This window comes from Hetaerina americana, unplaced genomic scaffold, assembly GCF_022747635.1.
Source record: "Hetaerina americana unplaced genomic scaffold, ioHetAmer1.1.p SCAF_5, whole genome shotgun sequence".
NCBI lineage: Eukaryota > Metazoa > Arthropoda > Insecta > Odonata > Calopterygidae > Hetaerina > Hetaerina americana.
The window spans coordinates 33,520,735-33,536,244 of NW_027287095.1; the positions used below are offsets into that span (position 1 = coordinate 33,520,735).

The following is a 15,510-nucleotide window of genomic DNA, read 5'->3' on the forward strand; positions in this document are numbered from 1 at the left end:
TTTCCTGAGAAAATTTGTAAAATAAATTATTTAAATTATGCCACTCCAAAGGTATACAAAATTTAAGTATTATTCAAATTTTTAGGTGTTGCTATCTGCCGATTTTAGATTAATTTGCTTATCTATAAGGAGTTGGATTACTCGCAAAATTGTACCAAATATCCTACAAAATACGGCCGTATCAGCCGCATTCATGTGCTTCCTCCCGCATATTAAGGCCTCCTAACGGTCTTTGCTCGAACCTTCTTCCCATGGTCAAAAACAAATCTTTCTGTCAAAATTATTTTTTGTTAATGACGCTCTAAATCATAGTTTGATTTAAGAAGTAAATCCAAATTCAGATTGATACCTGTGGTCTTGTTTCATGAAGATTATTGAAAGTTAAATTCTCAACCAATTTAGAAAAAAAATAAAAAAAATGACTATTTATAACCAGTATTTTAATCATATACACAAATTTTATACGTCGTTAATCGTATACACAGATTTTTCTTGGGTTTTTTCCAATTGAATTATTTTTCAATGAAAATCCTCCACGATTATTAGCTTTGTATATTGGATGAAAAAGCATTTTATCAAGTTTAATTGGCCAAATATTTCTCTCCACGTAAAATAAATATTATTATTAAATCAGCTGGCTACATATAATGTTGATTTTAAAACAGAGATCATCGACATTGGTATAAATAAAAATGGTTAAGCATATTGTACTCTCAGACGGCTCTTCAACAAAAGATTTCATTATTCAAAGCCATGGAAAGTTGCCTCTCCAAAGGGGATATTTATCGAAAAAAAAGCCACTTGAAGCTCATGAGTTTGTCATGTATGTAGAAAGATTTTTTAACCTTTGAATTTCTTAAAAGATTTGGGCCCAAATTCACAGGGGACATTTAAATAGTTCAAGTTATCGAGGTCGACTTGACATGTGTTTTCAATGGTTTTTAGTGGGAGGAAAAAAGGCCTTTAGGGTTAAATCGTTTGGTTCCTTTTTTCCTTATGCATGCTCAAATGGAATTCCACCAAGCCTGTCTCTATGGTCAATGATCGGTTGGTTCTACCTAAAGAATATGTGAATTTACGTGAACGCAACCAACTGTATTCCTGGAAAAGTTTTAAAAATTTATCCTACTGATTAACATCGAGTAGAAAAATAGTACCTTTAACTAAGTCGTAAACATAGTCATTTTTTTCATCTAATTATACGAGTGTTAAGTGTGGAAATGTGATATAACTCCCCAAAAGCGACCTGTTTTGGCATCCCCAATGTGAACTCTTGAGGTCGATAACTGTTGATACCTCGCGGCAATGTGGTGGACTTATAATAAACAACGATTTAGTCCAAGACACCCATTTCACAAGAATGAGTAATCATTTAGAAATAGCGACATTCAGCACACGTTTTCATTTTACAATGAGTAAAAGCAACATCTCACCAACTTAGTCTTTTTAAGATACGTAGCAATACAAGACATATTTTTTTTTAGAAGTTTCCTGAACTTTCATAGGAAAACCGAAAATGTAGGCAAATAGTTATTTTTTTAGATATGAGAAATGGTGTATGGGATACAAAATTGTTTCTTTTTTTAAGGTAAGCTTTTTATCATAAATCCACCTATAGCAGACACTTCCCTCACGGGAGGCATTCAATTTATATATATAGGTATATTATTTATATATATTCTCAAATTAATAAATTACTTCCGTCCATGAGATTCCGATCTTTGTGCCTTGGAGCACAATTGTTGAAAGGGGCTTTATTGAGGACCCTTAATATATTCTTTCCTAATTTTAAACACAACGTATCTACATTAGAGTGGTACTTTGTTTACATTGTTTCCATGGTTACACAAACAATTAACATAAAGCAATGTACACTTCAGTAGCGTTCGATACCTCAATCGCACTGAGTTCTGTTTGCTAGGGAGAGGAGCGTTAGCGGTATCGCTGTTAATTGTGCAAACCGTGGGTGGTGGTTTAGGGAAGGATTAAACACACTTATCGTGCTAATCTTTCCTCAGATTTTACGAATCTTCCGGAAAGTAGCTTTGCGACTGCAACTACTCTGCACATAGGGACAGTGTCTTATCTCTTGTCTCCTGCTATCTTTCATGATACTACCATACATATTTCTAATGTCACGGCATTTCTCTCGAAATGTCGTGACATTAGAAAATATGACAAACCACTTACTTGATGGCTAATATTCTTGATAGCGGCGTACCCTTTCCCCACATAGGCGGATAGTTTTCCATTTATAAAAAATACCGACGAAGAAGCGGACAATGAAACAATTTTCTTCACACCTTGAACCGTGAAGCTATTTTTTATTCTTTTGGCTTCCCTGCCACCCCCCGCCCCTACCTCTCTTTCTCGCTATTATGTTTTCAGTGCGGATGTCTCCATCATTCGCCGATCGGGTGAAGGCTTTTATTTTTCGACTCCCGCGAAAAAAAAAAGATTGACCGGGTGCGATTCCATCCGAGTATCTCAATTAGAATAATTAGCAGCAGGAACTCTTCCCTGTGAGGAAAGAGATGCGATCTTCTCAACACTATCCCCCCTCCGTCACCCACAGACCGATTTACCTTACTCTATTTCGCGGGATCGAACATCGGGTTTGCGAGTTATCTCTTCCCTATAGCACATTTCCAAGCCTTTTCTCCTTCTCCCCTTTCTTCGAGGGAAACCAGGCTCGTCCGCAAACGTTGGTTTTTCTTTTGTTTGTTACCCTGGAAAAACTTTCACTCAAGCAGCCCCGTCCCCATCTGCACAGCGTGGACATAAACATTTTCCCCTGGGAAACACACACGCACAAAAACATGCCCAGACACCACTCACACAACGCCAACCTCAATCTAGAAAAAAAGCTCGATCGTACTATCTTTCATTTATTTTAAATTTCAATCAATTCTCCCAACAACGTTCGATTCGAGTGGGATCTTCCGGGAGTGAGGTTTTCCCTTGAATTTGGATCCCTCTCGAAGCCTATCCCTCTCACGCATCGGGGGGGGGGGGAGGTTCCAAAGGGACACCCATTAGCACAACACCGTTCACCTTGTCGTCCTCTCGTGCGTCCTTTCGGAAAGATGAAATACCTACGCATGCGCGCGCCCCTCCTCCACGTGCGCTCCACCGTTCCGGACGCTGCTCCAAGGGGATCCCAACCGGCAGCGGCTCCATCGGCCCTCGCCTTTCCACTCAGCGCGCTCACAGCTTGTAAGACCCCCGGTGCGAGACTCCCGTGTGGGGTGGGGTGCCGTATCCCGCGTCGCTATAGGCGCACGACGGCCCGTCCCCGCACACCATGGATGGCCCCTCGCCGCTGCACACCGAGTCCTCCGGCGTCCGAGATACCTCCGTCTCGTGCTCCATCCCCGGGCCGTCCCTACCGCCCCCGCCTCCGCCCCCTCCACCCCCACCGCCGCCTCCTCCTCCGCCTCGGTCGCAGCCGCCGCTTCCGCCTCCCGCACCCCCGCTGCTACCCTGGTTACCACCCTGCTGCCGGGATGTAGAGGAGCAGCGCTGGCGGTGGTGCAGGGCCTGCAGGAGGGTGCGGAGAGATGTGAACGCCTGTTGGGGTGTGGGTGGTGGGACACCGTGCCTTTTTCCCTTCCCAGAGCCCCGAAACTCCTTTTCCATTTCATCATTTCTTGTGTTTTCTTTAAAGTAGTCTCTAGAGTTTGACTTTTATTCTGCTCTAAGCTAGTGGTGATGGGCAAGGCAGCTGTTGGTCAGGGGTTGCTCAGAGGAGCGGCAAAGGGGATTAATAGAGGGTCGAGAGGGAGAGAAGTTGCACATAGTGTGGCATATGATGGGTAAAGTAGAGAAATAATAAATTGTGACAAAGGAAGGAAATTGTTGGAATCAGGTTAAAGAGCGTATTGCTAAAAATTGCTGTCGATTGCGCACCCCCTGCCTTGATGGGTAAAAAATAATTGTTGATGCGGGTTTGCATAGTGCAAAATCTATGCTTCGCTGATGAAAAATATCTCTTTAAATTATTCAGCCTTTTTTAGAGATTCAGGTGGGCCAGAGATACTATTTTTTCCTCCAAAAATAATCATTACAGTTTCGCCTTACTTATTATATAAAATGAATTGCCATACGAATATTTTCTTTAAAATAAAATATTTGTAATAATTAGTTTTTTTATGGCTCGCAACCAACTTATATAAGAAACAGTTATTGTCTTCACTTTTATTTGTATTTCTATTGTCAAGGAAAAAAAAACTAAGTATTAGAAGTAAGAGAGTTGAAAATGTATTGCTGACGAAAAATAGGGGTCCAAATCCTGGGGAAAGGCACAATTATAAAGGATTGAGTTGGAAGAGAATGTATCCAATGGTCACTTTGTGACTTGCCCCTTACACACCACCAATGCCAGTAATTCGATATCAGGCCAAATATATATCCTAGCTGTAATTAACCGTATTCTCATCTTATTTTACGTAGACAATACACATAGTTCAGAGCAATCTTTAATTTACAAAAGTACATTTTCGCGGATTTAGGTAGTGCCATTTCTCGGCTATTAATTCCAAGTTAGGTTTCTCATTAAAGAGCTAAAAAATTCAGTTAAAAATAAATAGACGTGCATAAGATCCATTATTAAATTTCGTTGTTGACAATGCTTTCATAATGAAATCCATATTTATAAATAATTAATGATGGCCTTTTGAAGAGCGAATCGAAAAAAACCCTAACAATTTGAGATGTCAATATATTTTTGCTATACAAAAGACCCAATGAAATAAAGATATATTGCAATTAAATGTAAATATTTATACCTAAAAAATTATGCATGGGTCCAACAATTGCTTTGAGATGATTTTGGAAAATATGAATTTTTAACACGTTTGCACCATTGAAATGACATGCAAGTGGAAGTGCGATTTAAAATATTTTAAACTTTTTCTAACGGTCATCTGATGAATGCAAATTTCATAATATCAGCAGTTTTTTCGGATCAAGTATCCATAGAATGTGCACAGTACATTTCACGCAGAAACCAACTGTAAATAATTGGGGAAGCAAAATTATGCTCAATATTTGACTGACCAGACGTGAAACATTGCCTTTCCGCCTTCGAAGGTCATTCCAAAACGTGAAAATAAGAAACTGATTTGCTGAAAGTAGTACAATTCACATAAATAGGCTATGATAAAAATTATCTAAATTATTATTTATAATCATAGTCTGAAATCATGCAACATGAAGAAAATATATGCAACAGCCATAAAAATTTTAAGGAATATAGTATATCCAGAACTTGAGAATTGAAAAAAATGGAATAAATAGACATATTATTCTAATTTTGATATTATTCTAACGTATTCTATTCAAAAAAGTTAATAATGTAAAAATATTTAAAAAAATTGGAGAATGAGAGAGTTTTAGTTGTAACATTAGGAATGGGAGCTCATTCAACATACCTTCTCTCGACTTCCTTTCTTCTGCTCAGCAGCGTGGAAAAATACGATATATGTTTTAAATTTAACTTTTGCCCTCTAATCGAAAGTTGAATTTTTAGAAAAAAATAAAAAAAAATTCCTTTAATAACTAACGCACTAGAACTGAGTCAAGAGTCAGTTCATAAGAGTTGCGTGGCATGGAATTCTTACTCCGTCACCAACGGAAAGCTAGCATTTCAACTTTCGCGAAAACAAAACAAGGGCGAAACAGATTAGGTTAGACACAGATTATTGAATGCAAAGGTAAATCAATCAGGAAGGTCACTTTGCATAAAGGTGGAAGAGAAAGTGGTCACTAGGGAGTGGTTGATCTGGTAATTTTGAATTTTAAAATTTAAATGAAAGAATGATAAAACGGTCAAAATTGAACTTCCCGTCAACTTCCCGACGCATAATTTTCTCAATATCATTCCTTAACATTTCACCCTTGTAAAACACAGAAGCGTCACACACCTTTGCGCTAATAGGATCCAAGGTAAAAAGACCAACTCAAAGAATGAAAATTGAAGGCATGCACTAGGAGAAAATTTATGCTATAAAAGACATATATTTACATATACATTGATTAAATAGATATGTATATTTTTAGCTATGAAATCTTTGTCGAAAATGAAGAATACTGCACTACAAAAATGTCCAGCATTTACCAGCAATTTCAAGGTACGACACATCAACTCCATATTGATAGTAAATTCTCTGCTTTCACATATGACTCGTTACAAGCAAATTGAAAAAAATGTCGCTGTTTATCTTAAATTAACATTGAATTTACCAAATATACACAGGAAAAAGGGCCGGCCCCGATGGCCGAGATGGTAGTGTTCTATCTCTAGTTCATAGTGGGTGGGTCAGGGGTTTGAATCCCGCCAAGTGCATGGATGTTATTGACGAGTTTCTCATAGCTCATCGTCACCAGTCCAACGTCAAAATAGCTATGAATGCTGAAAAAGGACGTAAGACTATAAACAACCAATCATGTAGGATCACAGATAATATTAATAATACATAATTATATATGTCATAAGATCTACTGTATAATGTTTTATGTTAATTACTTCAACAAGTCCTATGTTACGTAATAAAAGTCGTAGCTAAGTCCATTCAAACAAGTTGCAGCTAATTTTTTCAGCTACAGATATGCATTAAAACCAATGTCCTATGATAAAAAAAATTGAATTTTGAAAATGAAACATTCTAATAAAAGCATTAGCATATTCCGAAGCCATGCAAGTTTCATTTTTTTACATAGTAGAACATTCTAAAATGTCAAAAATTAAGCAGCTCAGTCCTTATTATAAAAAAATAGGAAAAAGATATGCGCAAGCCTTGTTTTACGGCAGCATATGTATGGATATACATTATGATGTGATGCGTAATACCATACCTTGGGTGTTTGTAATGTTGTTCTTTTGTATTGGCGTTGCTAGGTTTCTATTGGATGGATGGTCCACAGTAAAATTGTATGCGTTGTTCTTTGCTGTGAAATGTGACTCGCTTCTCGTTAATATCTGTGCAATGTGGGGAGCATATGGGTCTTCCTTGTCTTCGAGTGTTCCTCAAGGATGCGTGGTGGAATCGAGACTTTTAAAGCGATACAAGTCATCTGTTCCCGGCCGGACATATTCTGCTATTTTCCGAGCGCAGTAAGCGGAGTATTTCAAACACGGACCAAGTAGTCCGCCAGCGAAGCTCTTTTCTTTTTTTATTATATTTAAAAAAATTATTTTTTAAATAGAAAATGACTCACCTGGAGGGAGAACCGCCTGTGAGCAACTTTCCTGCCACCTCTCCTCTTGGATATGTGAGGATTGTCAGCTCTTATCGTCTTATTCTTGAGGACTTCCAGCTGAGTGTACAGACGTTTCAGCTCCGCCTTTAAGGAAAGAGAAGGAGATAGTTCGAAGTGGTTACGGTCTGATCGTTAATGAATCCCGTGTGTGCCTCAGGGGTCTTTTTAAGTGTTCCTTCATGTGATATTCGGGCGGAAACAATGGCGGAACGCGATGATGGACTCGTTCCGCGCCACGTACGAAGAGGTATTTGGAAATGAAAAATTGACTTCACGCACCGTCTCGTTCGTCATGACTTAATTTCTTCGAGTCCCATTAGGAGTTTTTCCCCACGCCGTCGCTGCGAATGTTGTAATGAACACCTTCGAGATGATTTCAATAAGATTTTTATAATTAGCTATCGAAAATTCCCATTAGGCACCATGTCAAAGATTTCTCAAGATTATGGCATACGATAAATGTTATTTCGTCCATTGGAATAACCTTATTGTAAGCACTATAACTTAATTTTAAGTGCCATGATTTGTCAACGGTTATTCTAATGTGTAAATCTTTTTTTTAAATAATACTGAAAATACAGGTAAGCCATGTTAGTTTCGAATACAAATACTGTTTCTTAAACATAATTAAATATGATTATGTGCTGAACGTAAAATAACTGAAGTAATTGAAATACATTTAGAATATTACATTTGGAACTTTGTATTTTTTTTGATTCTTTAAAATTTTTGAATCACTAAATATTACAATCCGTGACTGTTTATGAGAGAAAACCTCCAGTGCAATACCGTAGTTATTTTTTGAATCCATTATATCACCATCTGAAAAAAATGGGTAAATCAATTATTGAAATTACTAATTTTTATTTAAATATGGAGAAAGTAACATGATACAGTAGAAATGTTTTCACAAGGCAAAAGATTTCAGATTACTCATCCAAGTACTTCACTGACAACTGAGATTAAAGGTAATATAAATGATTAAGTAGATAGTTAATTTTTGGTTAGGATTAGATCAGGGCTTAATTAAAGAGAGGATAATTTACGAATGAGAATCAAGGATTCGACATTTTTTTAAATTCTTAATTTAATAAGAAAAAGTGACTGCAGAAGTCATAGCAAAATGCCAGAAAAGAGTGTTGCTTAATGTCAGGCGCGGTCTAAAAGGTGATAAAATTAGTAGTTATGTGTTTCCAGGAAGGGAAGCTGTGGTGAACCATAAAGGGATTTATGGTAGAACTGCCATATTTTATTACAGAAGGCTTTTCTGGTCCTAATTTTTATTTTCCGCCACGTGTTTGTATTTTCTGCTTTCCTGAAATATATTTTTTATTGGATGAAAACTACCCTGAAAAATCAATAGCATTTTACAGAGTATCGAAACTGAGCAACGAATTATCTGTGGAGCTCAAAAGTCTCAAGTTTTTTTTTACATTTTTTCCATCATAATGGTTAGACACAGTTTTTAGGCCATGGCCTGGAATGTTTTTAATCAAAATTTAACGTACTCGTATGATGGATAAAGATAGTAAATTTTCTGAGTGAAGTGCGAAGGAGATAGAAAAAGTGTGATGAAGTAGTGGAATGGGATTATGAATGTATTAAAAGGTAATGGGATATGGTTGTTTGTGGTAGAAGGGAGGTTTTAAGCCAAGCGGATAAGAGAAAGGAAGATAATAGGCTTCCTGGACGGCGTGAAGATGGATAGAAATCGTGATAAAATGAAAAAGAATATGTAGGGTCAACGAGAGTTTATGCCGACGCTATATGCAATGAAAGTCTTTAGATTCTCCGCCTTGGATTCCCTTCACTTATTAAATTCTTCTTTTGCCTACTCACTGTACAACAAACTTTTCCCGATGTCCTTTTGGTCTTTGGCAACTTTCCTTCAAGTTTCTGCCGAAATAATTATGGTTAAATAGACTCTAACATATGCCCTTAAGCTATTGTATATGTACTCAGATTCTTCTCATTTTACTCATTTACTTCTACATAATCTTTGATAGTTCTCATTTTTTCGTTTTTTAAAATGGTTTATCGTTCATAGAACTTCACATTGATCCTCAAATAAGCTCATCGATTAAAAAGAGACGTTTCAGGCGTGATATGGTGGAATAAAAAAACCATAAACACAGTAATCCACCCTAAGGTCGGTTTGGTAGGTGATGGTAGAGTTCACCCCGTACTAAGCCCGACGGCGTGTGAAATTCACTCATCAGGGTAGGAGGGCTACTTCTTTTCCCTGGGCCGGTTATGGTTTCCCAGGAAAATATGGTACCCGAAAAATCACATGGTTTGGGTGGAGCTGCAGGTGCTCAGAGACTTACCATTGCTATTTTTTTGCCAATTGCCAATTTTTTAATTAAGCTAACTAATACTCTTGCCAACTCAATTATGCCTTTGGTATTATAACTCGAGATTTGAATAGCATTCAAAATCGTTATTTTATCAAAGAGTTTACTTTTGTCTTAACTTTACTTGTATTAACTTTAGTCACGTTATTTGAGGATGTCGTGTTTTCAGTTTACGGCAATTATGAAAGGTACAAAAACAATTGTTTATTCCTAATTTCCTTGCGTGCCCGCAGACATATTCTCAAATGTACCATCGACTCTCACATTTATACATTTTTAGGTTCGAATGAATTGGAAAGTACGTTCATCAATTTTTACGGTTTGGTTCCGTTAATGCCCTTTTTGACGGACGGTCCTCCAGAATTTCTTTTAAATTTATATTTTTCAAAAATCCTTTCCTGCCGATCGCGACGCCGTCGTGGCAATCGGCGCTGCTTTGAAGAGCCGTCTCTGCAGTCGGCGGTACCCCTGCGGCTCGCGATCTCTTTTTTTTTTTAATTCTTCATTCGACGTCACCCTCGTCACTTCTCGCTCCTGAGAGTGAGGGGAGGGTGTGGGGAGGGAGTTGCTTGTGTGTGAGGAAGGGAAAAGAGACGAACTCAAGTAGGGGAGCACTTTGGTAACAGATCGCGTTTGTATTATTAACGAACTTCCATTAGGGCTCCGCCGCCGACGTCTCCACACCCACTTCCACCTGACCCTTAACCCCTTCCCTTCCTTCCCTTCGAAGAAATCCTCTATTTTTTTCCCGCGCTCTTCCACTTTTCCCCCATCTCCCGTCTATCGCTTCGCCGTGGATACCGCCGCGCATCCCGCCTCCGGCTAGGTCGATCAGTCATAAGCTTCTGCTTTCCGAGGGTCGGTCCCGTCAGGGACGATGATAAGCATGAGAAAAATCCGTGGGAAGTACGAAAACGAAAAAAAACGGAAGAAAAAACCCCGCACGCACGAATTTTATTCCATTCCTCGTCCACTATTTTGAATTCGACTTCCGTACGCGTTGATCCATCTTTCTTTCTCTGCCGCCAGAAGATTCAATGAAATAAGGGGCTTAGCCTCCCGGTCACCATATGTCGAGAACCCTTTCGCAATACGTTTTGTACTCATGCTGTATTATTATTATTTTCCCTCTCTTTCATGTGATTTTATGAATTTTAATTTACTCCTCTTTCTTCTTAAAGTCCTCCTAACGATATGGACTCTTGGGTCAAATCCATAGTGCTCTCTTTAAGCAGCACGATATTCTGTTTTTAACGTTACCGTTTACGTATCTGTTAACAGTTTCACTTGTATGGTTTCATCAGTCCGCGTATTTCTCACATCATCGATAACTTCATTAGGGCCCCGCCTTTAGTGCTTTGTTTTTCCTACTCTTTCGATCTTTATTAAATAATATACAATTATTGAACATTGATGCCCATGATTGACAAGATCCATCGTATTTTACTGAAACCCAGTGATGAATTTCGTAGCTATAGACGATTTTCTGGTGAAGAAACCGCTTGAAATTTTTGAACAAAAGTTAATATGTCTCTTTACTGATTTAGAAACACCTTATGTTTTTTCATCAATATCGGTTAATAAAGCGGGCTAATATTTATTTTCTCATAGCTCGCTTTATAATGATAGGCTAAATTGCATTTATTATCACATTTTTTTAGCCCTATCACCTGAATGACATACATTTTAAATAAGAGCACCTGGGTAAAATTGAAATAGAACTCCCTCATGGAATTCTGTGCCTCATTGAACATACTAGGTGAATTTAGTTAGTCCATTTCCCCTCCATGGCAATCGAAGTTTTGGCAGAAGTGGGCTCTTTCTTAATGGAAGGACTTTGGGAGTGTGGTTGGGGTCTCCATAACAGGTTTAGGAGGGGATGACTGTTTGGGGAAGATGGTAGAAGTTTTGGGAAGAGTAACGAGAGCGAGTTTTTCCTCATAGAAAGGAGAGGGAGGGTGTAAGGAAAGAAATGCGCCGGAAGTATGGAGTTTGCTGCAATGCCATCTCGGTAATGGGTCAATAAATCAATTGGTTCCCTGCAAAGGAACCGTAAATAGATAAAATTCCTTTCCAGTCGACTCGAACGCATCAGAGAGTGGATGGAAGAATTCACAGAAAAAAAACTCTCGACTATTAACGCTCATGAAGATCCTGGAAACGTGAAGAGAGCAAAACAAAGAAAGAAAAAATATATATAATTCAAATACAATCTCATTGAAATTTTAACTCACCCAAGTTGGCCATTAGGGTTTCGCTGTTCAGTTTTATGGAACACTTAACATTAGAGCATGTGTACGTCAGCTATCACTCAGCAATGCATAGTTTCTTTCCTAGTCGTTTGTATCACGAGTGTTAAATAAGTGTTGTCCCCAGATATTGTAATGAGTAGTTTGCATATATTTTTAGTGAAATGGACCTGACATCTAGTTCTTCGTTTCGTGATACTGTAAGTTGCATTGACTAATTTTAACTTGTGAAGTGTTTACAGGATGGAGCTTGATTAGTGAATGCAAAGACGTATTTATTTTTGCGTCGATCGAGTCGAATTTTATTTTATTTGTCATTAGTTATTTTAGTACCCTGAAAGCCACCGCTGGGGTGTGTGGAAGGGGGTGAATACACACCAGACTACCTTTGACCCGAATATGACCTTACCGCGGTCGGAAAATGTTATTCTGATACCTTGTCGTTCGTGGAAAAAATGACATCTTAAATCTATCTGTTCTGCACAAACACCATAATGAAGTGCATTGAGAATTGCGTTACGCCGCTAAATTTTGATGTAATATCTTAAGAATGAAAGTCTCAAATTCATGCTATAAATCACGCTGAGAAATCCGAAACTCTTGCCAGCAATAAAGCTGCAAACGGGATATTCACACTCGCAGGTGTTTCTTGGTAGATGCGGGGTATTGTCACAAAATTAAATCAGCTTTGTTGATATCCCCAGGTTAATTTAATAAAAGAAGAACAGAACTAGTTTTACCCCTTGCAACTTTAATTAATGATGCCTGCCGTAATGGGCAACGATATTTGTACTAATCTTTTATTTAATTAACCTTTAGATGACAACAAAGTTTATTTAAAACTGGTGCGAATATATGTAGATATATCCCTTGAGTAATTTATTATCCGGTCGTTCACCGAGTCGAATAAAAAATGTGTCGTGGAATGGGTGCGAAACTTTTCGGCGGAAAATATGCCACGCGATACATCATCAGGCAAAAGAATTATCCAATGCACAATGAGTCCTTTGTCATCCTATTAATTTTTTAAAGTTTTTGTCAATGGCTAATCTAAAATACCTATCATAACCTGGTAATGTGTAATTTGGCTTCTAATTGTGTCAATGTGTTCATTCTGAATAATATCCAGCGATGGAGCGTTGGGTGGATTTTCATTGGTACAGTCATCAAATAAAAATTACATCTTGATTCATGTAGGTTATTCAGCCAACATGAAATTTTTCAGTCTAATTGCAATTTCACAAGCCGATGAAATTAAGTCATTCAAAAGTGAAAATCGTCTTTTAATCTATCCATTTTTCTTTACAACTTTGTGATAATATTGTTTTTTTATGCAACTTACGTCGAAATATTTTTCTGCAGTGAGATCCGTAACGGACAATGGAACATTTTTACAATTCCACAAAATTTATTAGCACCAGTTGAATTCAACTTTTTAATTTTTTAAGTAACATTTTCGAGAATGCTCACAAAACTACTGAACAATATTGTATCCATTAAAATGACTCATAAAGCTGTGGAAATCGCAGAGCTTGGCACACCAAATGGGGTCTGCTTTGGCATTATATTTACTTTAAAATTCACACTTTATCAACAAAAAATCTATTTTGTCTTCGAAGCGTCATTTTTAAGGTAGCAATTTTGAAAACTGGAATTTCCCAACAATAATTTTAGCGTGTTGTCCAGGTAGCGATAATGTTTGAGGTAACACTATTTTTATCATTGTTACACGGAAAAGACAAAGTTAAGACGATTGATCGATGGAGCAGTAGACAGTTTACCCTCACCCGCTACGGGGATTCTTTATGTAATTTTCAAGATGTTCACTGAATCACGAAATTGCTTGTGAAAATAAAGAGTAAAAATTGTCGCTCGACCCACATACGCACCCCATCGGACCTTCCCCTGGGATTGATTCCCCCGGTACTTTGCTCGGCGGCTCCCGTCCCTTTGGAGTTTAAGAGAGGGGTGGAAGGTGTGGGGTAGAGGTGGTCGGAGGGGAGTAAAGTGGTGTCCTCACCCTGATCTCGTCCGGGCTCATGTCCGAGAGGTTGACCTCGCCCACTTCGACGTCGCTGCTGTTGTTGGCGCCACCGGCGAAGAATCCGTCGTTCTTGCCCCCGTAGCCCGAGGGGTGGGATGTGGGCACGGAGCCGATGTCCGAAGAGCCGTCGGCCGTCGAACCCCCTCGACCCATGCCGTGATAGCTCTTACGCCCGCTGCTGGACGAGTCCCGGACCTGCTTGTGGTGGTACCACAGCTGCGCGGGGCGAGGACGAGAACGGAAAAGGCGTCAGGACAGCGTACAGAATATTACGTATGCAACTACACATCATTACAATGTTACAAATTTGCCAGTCCTCAGGCACTCATAGGCCTTGAGCCAGGCACAGAAAAAGCGGACGATTGGTAGGGAACGGGTAGTTACCCAGGAAATGTGTGAGTTAAGAGGCAAGGCATGGAAAATTGGTTAGGTCATTCTTCATATAAAGAGAAAAGATGGCTGGAATGTATGCAGGGGATGAATCCACATTAAGAAGAAAATATTTCTCCCTAAAAATTGTCCCTCGGAAAAAATTATGACTCGTAGTTGCATATATTATTACATAATAGATTCACAATATTTTAAAGATGTTAGTCATCTAATATTGATGATTGTGAGTTCAATAACGTGTTAGTGGGCCACGTTTGTAGGTGAAAGTAAAAGTTTTTTTAATTAAAAAAAACTGAAGGCTACTTTTCCAACTAAACATGTTGCATTGCTAAACATATAGTATTTTGGACTGAATTGGCGATTTATTTAAGAGGTATGGACATAAATTGACTTTTATCAAAAGTCGCAAGGTACTATGAAGATAATTTTAGTTAGTGGCGTATTCTTAAAGGCATATATTTCAACGATAATTAGAACTTCGAATTATCATATAAATATGTAACTCGATTTACCATTTCTTTAGCGGGCAGTGAATAATGCTTTAATAATGGTCTAACAAAAGGAAAATGGGAAGTTTTAAAACATTTTGTGTAAATGTCGCACCCACCAAAGGTAAATTCTTGAATACTCCTCTGCGTTCGAAATGTTAGGAAGCTACTTAAATTGTACATGAAATCGATCGATAATTGTATAATGTCAGAAGTTTAAGATTGTGAAGATCCTATTTACAATTACATTTTTATATTCTTGAGAATACCTAGATACCTATTTATTTGCTGGCCAGGAGGTATGCAAGCACATTTATGCTAATAGAATACGACTGCTTGTATGCAAACGAGGGAAATGTCCATTCGAAATTGGGAGGGAGCTAAAAGTATCTAATAACCCCTTGATTTCTGAGTGCCAACTACACTATCCCCCCTAGCGGCGGAGAGCTCAGAATTTGCGACTCCGGCTCTGATGTGGCAGTCATAAAAGTACCTTTCTTCACTTGATTTAAGTGAAACAGGCAGGTTCTTCAAGAGATTCCCAACCGCAATATCGTGTTCGATTTTATCATTTTACCACTCGTAATTGCCTTGATAATGGCTTACAAGCATTTGAACTGTGGCTGACGGAATGTATTCGAAAAAAGACCAGTAGTTAGTATTATGTGCTCCAGTAAAAACTATTTTAATTGCCATGTCGTTTAGCGCGACTGGAATCACCCGGA

At 38.3% G+C, this 15,510-nt stretch overlaps 1 protein-coding gene across 1 annotated transcript in view; it reads right to left on the reverse strand.

The window, feature by feature from the left end:
* Positions 1-1,564: 1,564 nt before the first annotated feature.
* Positions 1,565-15,510, reverse strand: part of smog (G-protein coupled receptor 158 smog) — a 113,490-nt gene continuing 99,544 nt past the window's right edge. Inside the window, exons 9-13 of the mRNA XM_071591832.1 lie at positions 13,884-14,123; positions 7,219-7,344; positions 5,433-5,453; positions 3,420-3,540; positions 1,565-3,374 (exon numbers count right to left, since the gene is read on the reverse strand). Of these exons, the coding sequence (XP_071447933.1) occupies positions 3,208-3,374; positions 3,420-3,540; positions 5,433-5,453; positions 7,219-7,344; positions 13,884-14,123 (675 nt within the window). The 3' untranslated portion in view covers positions 1,565-3,207. The remainder of the gene's footprint in view (positions 3,375-3,419; positions 3,541-5,432; positions 5,454-7,218; positions 7,345-13,883; positions 14,124-15,510) is intronic.